This window comes from Perca flavescens, chromosome 21 (genome assembly GCF_004354835.1).
Source record: "Perca flavescens isolate YP-PL-M2 chromosome 21, PFLA_1.0, whole genome shotgun sequence".
NCBI lineage: Eukaryota > Metazoa > Chordata > Actinopteri > Perciformes > Percidae > Perca > Perca flavescens.
The window spans coordinates 1,344,464-1,353,745 of record NC_041351.1 but is presented as its reverse complement, the minus strand read 5'-3'; the positions used below and the strand labels follow the sequence as shown (position 1 = coordinate 1,353,745).

Here is a 9,282-nt window from a genome sequence, read left to right as displayed (position 1 = left end):
TTTGGAAGAAACCCAAATTTCTGATATAGAAACTTTTTGAAAATGAAAATGGGTCAAATTTGGGAGGACAACAGAGATACATTAAACTGAACTGAGGTAACTAAAGGACAGACTGGGACTTTTTATGTTGAAAGTCTGTGGATCCCTCTGTTGGTTCTAAAGGTCAAATAAACTGTGTGTGTGTATGTGTGTATATGTATGTGTGTGTGTGTGTGTGTGTGTGTGTGTGTGTGTGTGTGTGTCTGTGTGTGTGTGCATCTCTGTGTCTGTTTGTGTGTGTGTCTGCATGTGTGTGTTTGTGTGTGTGTGTGTGTGTGTCTCTGTATGTGTGTGTGTGCATCTGTGTGTGTGTGTGTGTGTGTGCGTGTGCATCTCTGCATGTGCATCTGTGTGTGTGTGTGTGTGTTTCTCTGTGCGTGTGTCTGTGTGTCTGCATGTGTGTGTGTTTGTATGTGTGTGTCTCTGTGTCTGCGTGTGTGCGTGTGCGTGCCCATGTGTGTGTGTCTGTGCATTTGCGTCTCTGTGCATTTGTCTGTGTGTGTCTCTGTGCATGTGTGTGTGTGCGTTTGTCTGTGTGTGTGTGTGTGTGTGTGTGTGTGTATGTGCGTGTGTGTCTTTGTGTGTGTGTGTGTGTGTGTCTATGTGTGTGTGTGTGTGTGTGTGTGTGTGTGTGTGTGTCTCTGTGTGTGTGTGTGTGTGTGTGTGTGTGTGTGTGTGTGTGTGTCTCTGTGTGGGTGCGCGTGTGTGTGTCTCTGTGTGGGTGCGTGTGTGTCTCTGTGTGGGTGTGTGTGTGTGTGTGTCTCTGTGTGGGTGTGTGTGTGTGTGTGTGTCTCTCTGTGTGAGTGCGTGTGTTTGTGTGTGTCTCTCTGTGGTGTGTGTGTGTGTGTGTGTGTGTGTGTCTCTGTGTGCGTGTGTGTGTGTGTGTGTCTCTGTGTGTGTCTGTGTGTGTGTGTGTGTGTCTATCTGTGTGTGTCTGTGTGTGTGTGTGTGTGTCTATCTGTGTGTGTGTGTGTGTGTGTGTGTGTGTGTCTCTGTGTGCGTGTGTGTGTGTGTGTCTCTGTGTGTGTGTGTGTGTGTGTGTGTGTGTCTCTGTGTGCGTGTGTGTGTGTGTGTGTGTGTGTCTCTGTGTGTGTGTGTGTGTGTGTGTGTGTCTCTCTGTGTGTGTGTGTGTGTGTGTGTGTGTGTCTCTGTGTGTGTGTGTGTGTGTGTGTGTGTGTATTGAGGACAGGTAAACATTCGTTACAGAACGTGATAACATGAAGCTGATGAACTTCCTCTTCATTGTGAAATAATAAAACTTCCCAAAAACAAGCCGAACTCTGGACTCCCCTCGGTGATGAAAGAGGAACATCAGAGGCTATAAAGTCTTCCTGAAGCCTCAGAAGAGAGAGAGTTTACATCTGGACCAACGCTGACATTTAACGATGAGACCTGTCACCGTGTTGCTGGGTAAGAAACTGAATCAGCTGTTTATTAAAAATCCACTTCATAACTTCAACATGTATCATCCTGCTGCAGACTTTCATGTTTTTATTAATTGTTTGATGTCCTCAAATCAAATTTATTTCACAGTATGTGGTCTGATTTGTCATTTTCTTCCATACTGTTAAAACAATGCATCGTTCAGACTAGAATTTAATTCATAGAATACAACAAAAGGTGAAATATTCACTCTGAGCACCTGATACGTTATATATTCTGCACAAAAGAGCAGCGAGAGACAATCAGTCTGTAAACTTTAACAAGCTCTCTTTGGGGTAAAGTAAGATGTGTTCAGATTTACCTACGTTGTGGGGACAAAGACCAGGTCCCCACAACGTGGACCTCAGAGGTGGTGAAAGGTAAGGAATTAAATGTAAGGTCCTCTTAAGTAACAAGTGTGTGTTTCTCTGTGTGTCTGCGTCTCCGTGCATATGTCTGTGTGTGTGTGTGTGTGTCTGTGTGTGCGTATGTGTGTCTCTGTGTGTGTGTGTGTGTGTCTGTGTGTGCGTATGTGTGTCTCTGTGTGTGTGCGTCTGTGTGCGTTTGTGTGTGTACGTCTCTGTGTGTGTGCTTGTGTGTGCGTTTGTGTGTGTACGTCTGTGTGTGTGCGTGTGTGCGTCTCTGTGATGTGTGTCCGTGTGGGTCTCTGTGCCTGTGTGTCTGTGTGCGTGTGTGTCTGTGTGCGTTGCTGTGCGTGTGTGTGTGCGTCTGTTTGTGTGTGCATGTGCGTATCTGTGTGTGCTTGTGTCTGTGTGTGTATTTGTGTGTGTGCACGTGTGTCTCTGTGCCTGTGTGTCTGTGTGCGTTGCTGTGCGTTGCTGTGCGCGTCTGTTTGTGTGTGCATGTGCGTATCTGTGTGTGCTTGTGTGTCTGTGTGTATGTGTGTGTGTGTGTGCATGTGCGTCTCTGTGTCTGTGTCTGTGTTTGTCCCTGTGCGTGTGCATTTGTGTGTGTGCATCTCTGTGTGTGTGTGTGTGTGTGTGTGTGTGTGTGTGTGTGTGTGTTATGTGTGTAGCTGTGTGTGCAGCTGTATTGTGTGTGTGTGACGCCGTAAAGTTCGGTCAGCTCTGCAGTGGAAACTCTGCCAACACCAGGAGGACCTCAGACCCCCACGGACAGGGACACTACGGAGCCAGACGGTAACAACACAGACACACTACAACACTACACAACACTACACAACACAAGGTGCATTATGGGAAGTGTAGGCCACAGTGTTTGTGGACTAAAAGTCTGGAAACTGATCTTGAATCTACTACACACAACACATACTTTATGGAAGAGACACACTGAAGATCTGGAGGATTACATATAAAATGTGTGTGTGTGTGTGTGTGTGTGTGTGTGTGTGTGAGAATGTGTGTGTGTGTGTGTGTATGTCCGTGTGCGTATCTGACCCTGAAAATCTGAAGGATTTAATATAAAATCAGCTCTAAGATGGAATCACAAACTGGAGACACTTCACTCTCAATGAGCTTCATGAGGTAGTCACCTGAAATGGTTTTACCTTCACAGGTGTGCTTTGTCAGGGTTCATTAGTGGAATTATTTCCCTTATTAATAAAAAAGCAAAGGGTGACTACTTTGAAGAATCTAAAATATAAGACATGTTTTCAGTTATTTCACACTTTTTTGTTAAGTACATAATTCCATATGTGTTCATTCATAGTTTTGATGCCTTCAGTGAGAATCTACAATGGAAATAGTCATGAAAATAAAAAGGAAACACATTGAATGAGAAGGTGTGTCCAAACTTTTGGCCTGTACTGTGTGTGTGTATGTGTGTGTGTGTGTATTAGGGGTGTGACGAGATCTCGCGAGATTAAAACGTGACGAGATTTCTCGTCGAGGTGAAAAGTTGTCTCGTGAGGCGATGTGATGTCAGCGTGATGGAGCGTGGAGTTACTATTGAAGATCCCCCCCTGCCACTTTTAAATCATTTGTGTGGCAACATTTTGGTTTTCCTGCTGAAATAATAAACGGCGAAAGAGTGACAGACAAGACGAACACAATATGTAAACATTGTAAGAAAAAAATGCCGTACTACTAACTAGTAGTTAGTAGACAGCTGTGGTGGTGCTGTAAGTGTTTTTGCATCGTGCTCGTGTTAGCCGCGGTATACGGCATTTTTTTCTTACAAGGTTTACATATTGTGTTCGTCTTGTCTGTCACATCGCCTCACGAGACAACTTTTCACCTCGGCGAGAAATCTCGTCTCGTGAACCCAATCTCGTGATGTGTCTCGTCACACCCCTAATATATATATATATATACATATACATATAAAAAAATATACATATATAAAAAAAATATACATATATATATATTAAAAAATATATATATATATTATATTATTGATTATTATCAGGGCCACACTGAATCAACTGCCACAGAATTTCCTGCAGATTTTAAGCAAATTAAAAAAAATTAACTTCAGGATTTTAACATACATCTTCCTCCCGAAGCGGAAACAATTTCCACCAATTTTCAATTTTAATTCGCCAATGAAAACTCTAAGTGGGTCTTAAATTATAATAAGATATTTACAGCAGACACTATGGGTCAATAAGGTCAACATTTAATCCAATCCAATCCACTTTATTTATATAGCACGATTTTAACAAACACAAGGTTTCCAAAGTGCTGCACAAAAGATAAAACAAAGTAAATAGATAACACAATAAAAGCAGAGGTACCCACTATTAAATAAATGCAATAAAAAACGATTTAAATTGAATTAAATAAGTAAACATCAATTAAAGTATGCAAATATGAACATAACATCAACACTCTACCTGGTGTTAAAAGCCAAAGAAAAGAGGTAAGTTTTAAGAAGAGTTTTAAAATTAGACAGAGAGGTGGCCTGTCTAATATGCAGAGGCAGTCCGTTCCAAAGTTTTGGAGCTGCAACGGCAAACGCTCGATCCCCTCTGAGCTTGAGCCGAGCTTTAGGCCCTGTCAGGAGCAGCTGGTCAGCTGACCTGAGAGATCGGCTAGGAGTGTAGGGGTGCAGCAGCTCACAGAGGTAAGGCGGGGCAAGGCCATTCAAGGCTTTAAAAACAATTAAAAAAAATTTTTTAAAGTGAATCCTGTAATGGACAGGCAACCAGTGGAGTGAAGCTAAAATAGGTGAAATGTGGTCATACTTTCTTGTGCCAGTTAAAAGACGTGCAGCAGCATTTAACTCACATCACAGCATCAAACTTCCCCGGCTGATTATTGACATTAACAATCATTTTTGTATTTTGGTTTTCTGAAATGTTCTGTTTAACCCTCATCGACCTGCAACCTTTTGTTTTTCGGGGTCAAAATTTAAAATCAAAACTTTACGGTCACTATTTTGTCTCTTTTTTTCCACTCTTTTTGTAACTTTTTCCGATGTTTTTGTTGATTTTTTTGCAATCTTTTGTCACATCCTATCAGATTCTCTATTTTACATTAACTTAAAATTAAATGATGCATGGTTGAAGAGCTGGATGTGTTGTGTGTTTCAGGGGAACCCGGGAACACAAAGGTCTGGACATCGTGTGCAGAGACGGGTCGACTGTCTACGCTCCGTTTGACGTGACTCTCCACGGAAAAGTCATCGTCTACACTGATCCCGCGAAGGCCGCCATCAACAGCGGCATCAACCTGAGAGGAGAGGGTCAGTCCATCACAGATAGTATAGTAAAACATGCTTAAAGTCCATCACAGATAGTATAGTAAAACATGCTTAAAGTCCATCACAGATAGTATAGTAAAACATGCTTAAAGTCCATCACAGATAGTATAGTAAAACATGCTTAAAGTCCATCACAGATAGTATAGTAAAACATGCTTAAAGTCCATCACAGATAGTATAGTAAAATTTGCTTGAAGTCCATCACAGATAGTATAGTAAAATGTGCTTAAAGTCCATCACAGATATAGTAAAATGTGCTTAAAGTCCATCACAGATAGTATAGTAAAATGTGCTTAAAGTCCATCACAGATAGTATAGTAAAATGTGCTTAAAGTCCATCACAGATAGTATAGTAAAACATGCTTAAAGTCCATCACAGAGAGTATAGTAAAATGTGCTTAAAGTCCATCACAGAGAGTATAGTAAAACGTGCTTAAAGTCCATCACAGATAGTATAGTAAAATGTGCTTAAAGTCCATCACAGAGAGTATAGTAAAACGTGCTTAAAGTCCATCACAGATAGTATAGTAAAATGTGCTTAAAGTCCATCACAGATAGTATAGTAAAACATGCTTAAAGTCCATCACAGATAGTATAGTAAAATTTGCTTGAAGTCCATCACAGATAGTATAGTAAAATGTGCTTAAAGTCCATCACAGATATAGTAAAATGTGCTTAAAGTCCATCACAGATAGTATAGTAAAATGTGCTTAAAGTCCATCACAGATAGTATAGTAAAATGTGCTTAAAGTCCATCACAGATAGTATAGTAAAATGTGCTTAAAGTCCATCACAGAGAGTATAGTAAAATGTGCTTAAAGTCCATCACAGATATAGTACAATGTGCTTAAAGTCCATCACAGATAGTATAGTAAAATGTGCTTAAAGTCCATCACAGATAGTATAGTAAAACGTGCTTAAAGTCCATCACAGATATAGTAAAATGTGCTTAAAGTCCATCACAGAGAGTATAGTAAAATGTGCTTAAAGTCCATCACAGATAGTATAGTAAAATGTGCTTAAAGTCCATCACAGATAGTATAGTAAAATGTGCTTAAAGTCCATCACAGATAGTATAGTAAAATGTGCTTAAAGTCCATCACAGAGAGTATAGTAAAACGTGCTTAAAGTCCATCACAGATAGTATAGTAAAATGTGCTTAAAGTCCATCACAGATAGTATAGTAAAATGTGCTTAAAGTCCATCACAGATACTATAGTAAAATGTGCTTAAAGTCCATCACAGAGAGTATAGTAAAACGTGCTTAAAGTCCATCACAGATAGTATAGTAAAATGTGCTTAAAGTCCATCACAGATAGTATAGTAAAACATGCTTAAAGTCCATAAATGCTTAAAGTCCATCACAGATAGTATAGTAAAATGTGCTTAAAGTCCATCACAGAGAATATAGTAAAACATGCTTAAAGCTCTAGTGCATAACTCTTTATATCAATAAAGAGGCGACACATGGGACCTTAATTCAGAAAAAAATATGTGTGTGTGTGTGTGTGTGTGTGTGTGTGTGTGTGTGTGTGTGTGTGTGTGTGTGTGTGTGTGTCTGTGTGTGTGTGTGTGTGTGTCTGTGTGTATGTGTCTCTGTCTGTCTCTGTCTGTCTGTATCCCAGGAGAGGTACCCTTTTGAAAGAAAACTTTTTGTACATTTTGTACCCTCCAATTAGTTATAAGTTACAGTTCTGGCCTCTCAAAAAAACAATACTCTACTCTTGTAGAGTATTTTTAACATGTTAAAAAGTGCACCTGTGAGTCCAGAAATGATCTTGTCTCGTACCTGTGTAGTATTTTATATTACGAGTACTTCCACTGCAGTAAAGCATCTTCTCGTGCAGGCTTGTGTTTCAAGTTGTTCTACGTTCAGCCGGACCGAACCTCTGGGTCAGTGAGGAAGGGGGAGCGGCTCGGCGTCATGCTGCCCATGCAGACCGTTTACCCAGGAATCACCTCTCACATCCACGTCCAGATGTGCGACAAGAGCAACCCCACAGCGTACTTCTGATCACCTCACGAGGAAGCCTGTCACTTCTCTTTGTCAACATGAACTCCTTTTCAAATGTTGCCGTTATAAACCAATAAAGTTTAAAGACTCAGTTGTATCGCTTCTTTTAATTATCAAGAAATTACAAAACATCTCAAACATCATCGCTTTGTGTAAAGTTGTGTCTTAATGTTTAAAACTTGGGGTTTTTTAACCAGTATTTCCCATGTTGTTGTGTCAAAAGACTGTGAAAACCGAAAGATTTGCGATTGCACACCCTCATACTCTGCTTCTGACTGGCTAGTAGTCCTTACCTAGGTACTGTCAGGGCCCTCATACTCTGCTTCTGACTGGCTAGTAGTCCTTACCTAGGTACTGTCAGGGCCCTCATACTCTGCTTCTGACTGGCTAGTAGTCCTTACCTAGGTACTGTCAGGGCCCTCATACTCTGCTTCTGACTGGCTAGTAGTCCTTACCTAGGTACTGTCAGGACCCTCATACTCTGCTTCTGACTGGCTAGTAGTCCTTACCTAGGTACTGTCAGGGCCCTCATACTCTGCTTCTGACTGGCTAGTAGTCCTTACCTAGGTACTGTCAGGGCCCTCATACTCTGCTTCTGACTGGCTAGTAGTCCTTACCTAGGTACTGTCAGGGCCCTCATACTCTGCTTCTGACTGGCTAGTAGTCCTTACCTAGGTACTGTCAGGACCCTCATACTCTGCTTCTGACTGGCTAGTAGTCCTTACCTAGGTACTGTCAGGGCCCTCATACTCTGCTTCTGACTGGCTAGTAGTCCTTACCTAGGTACTGTCAGGGCCCTCATACTCTGCTTCTGACTGGCTAGTAGTCCTTACCTAGGTACTGTCAGGGCCCTCATACTCTGCTTCTGACTGGCTAGTAGTCCTTACCTAGGTACTGTCAGGGCCCTCATACTCTGCTTCTGACTGGCTAGTAGTCCTTACCTAGGTACTGTCAGGGCTCTCATACTCTGCTTCTGACTGGCTAGTAGTCCTTACCTAGGTACTGTCAGGGCCCTCATACTCTGCTTCTGACTGGCTAGTAGTCCTTACCTAGGTACTGTCAGGGCTCTCATACTCTGCTTCTGACTGGCTAGTAGTCCTTACCTAGGTACTGTCAGGGCCCTCATACTCTGCTTCTGACTGGCTAGTAGTCCTTACCTAGGTACTGTCAGGGCCCTCATACCTCTGCTTCTGACTGGCTAGTAGTCCTTACCTAGGTACTGTCAGGGCCCTCATACTCTGCTTCTGACTGGCTAGTAGTCCTTACCTAGGTACCGTCAGGGCCCTCATACTCTGCTTCTGACTGGCTAGTAGTCCTTACCTAGGTACTGTCAGGGCTCTCATACTCTGCTTCTGACTGGCTAGTAGTCCTTACCTAGGTACTGTCAGGGCCCTCATACTCTGCTTCTGACTGGCTAGTAGTCCTTACCTAGGTACTGTCAGGGCCCTCATGCTCTGCTTCTGACTGGCTAGTAGTCCTTACCTAGGTACTGTCAGGGGCCCTCATACTCTGCTTCTGACTGGCTAGTAGTCCTTACCTAGGTACTGTCAGGGCACGCCCTCATACTCTGCTTCTGACTGGCTAGTAGTCCTTACCTAGGTACTGTCAGGGCTCTCATACTCTGCTTCTGACTGGCTAGTAGTCCTTACCTAGGTACTGTCAGGGCCCTCATACTCTGCTTCTGACTGGCTAGTAGTCCTTACCTAGGTACTGTCAGGGCCCTCATACTCTGCTTCTGACTGGCTAGTAGTCCTTACCTAGGTACTGTCAGGGCTCTCATACTCTGCTTCTGACTGGCTAGTAGTCCTTACCTAGGTACTGTCAGGGCCCTCATACTCTACTTCTGACTGGCTAGTAGTCCTTACCTAGGTACTGTCAGGGCCCTCATGCTCTGCTTCTGACTGGCTAGTAGTCCTTACCTAGGTACTGTCAGGGCTCTCATACTCTGCTTCTGACTGGCTAGTAGTCCTTACCTAGGTACTGTCAGGGCCCTCATACTCTACTTCTGACTGGCTAGTAGTCTTTACCTAGCTACTGAGCATGTGTGACTCCCCACAAAGATGGAACAGAAGTGAGAGGTCTCGCTCTGTAGCTAAAACAGAGACCTGAACACAGGGTGAAAA

General features: G+C 42.7%; 1 protein-coding gene across 1 annotated transcript; it reads left to right on the top strand.

Annotated features, from left to right (window-relative positions):
* The first annotated feature begins 1,324 nt into the window (after window positions 1-1,324).
* Window positions 1,325-7,250, top strand: LOC114548029 (leukocyte cell-derived chemotaxin-2). Its single transcript, XM_028567674.1, has 4 exons — window positions 1,325-1,449; window positions 2,498-2,621; window positions 4,976-5,127; window positions 6,993-7,250. The coding sequence occupies exons 1-4, from the start codon at window positions 1,425-1,427 to the stop codon at window positions 7,157-7,159; spliced, it is 468 nt and encodes a 155-aa protein (XP_028423475.1). The 5' UTR covers window positions 1,325-1,424; the 3' UTR covers window positions 7,160-7,250.
* The last annotated feature ends 2,032 nt before the right edge of the window (window positions 7,251-9,282 follow it).

Bases quoted from the DNA above. Each gene is read 5' to 3' on its own strand.
- LOC114548029 (XM_028567674.1), top strand. From the start codon at position 1,425: ATGAGACCTGTCACCGTGTTGCTGG. The intron at 1,450-2,497 runs GTAAGAAACTGA...TTATGTGTGTAG, and splicing joins ACCTGTCACCGTGTTGCTGG to CTGTGTGTGCAGCTGTATTG. The intron at 5,128-6,992 runs GTCAGTCCATCA...CTTCTCGTGCAG, and splicing joins CATCAACCTGAGAGGAGAGG to GCTTGTGTTTCAAGTTGTTC.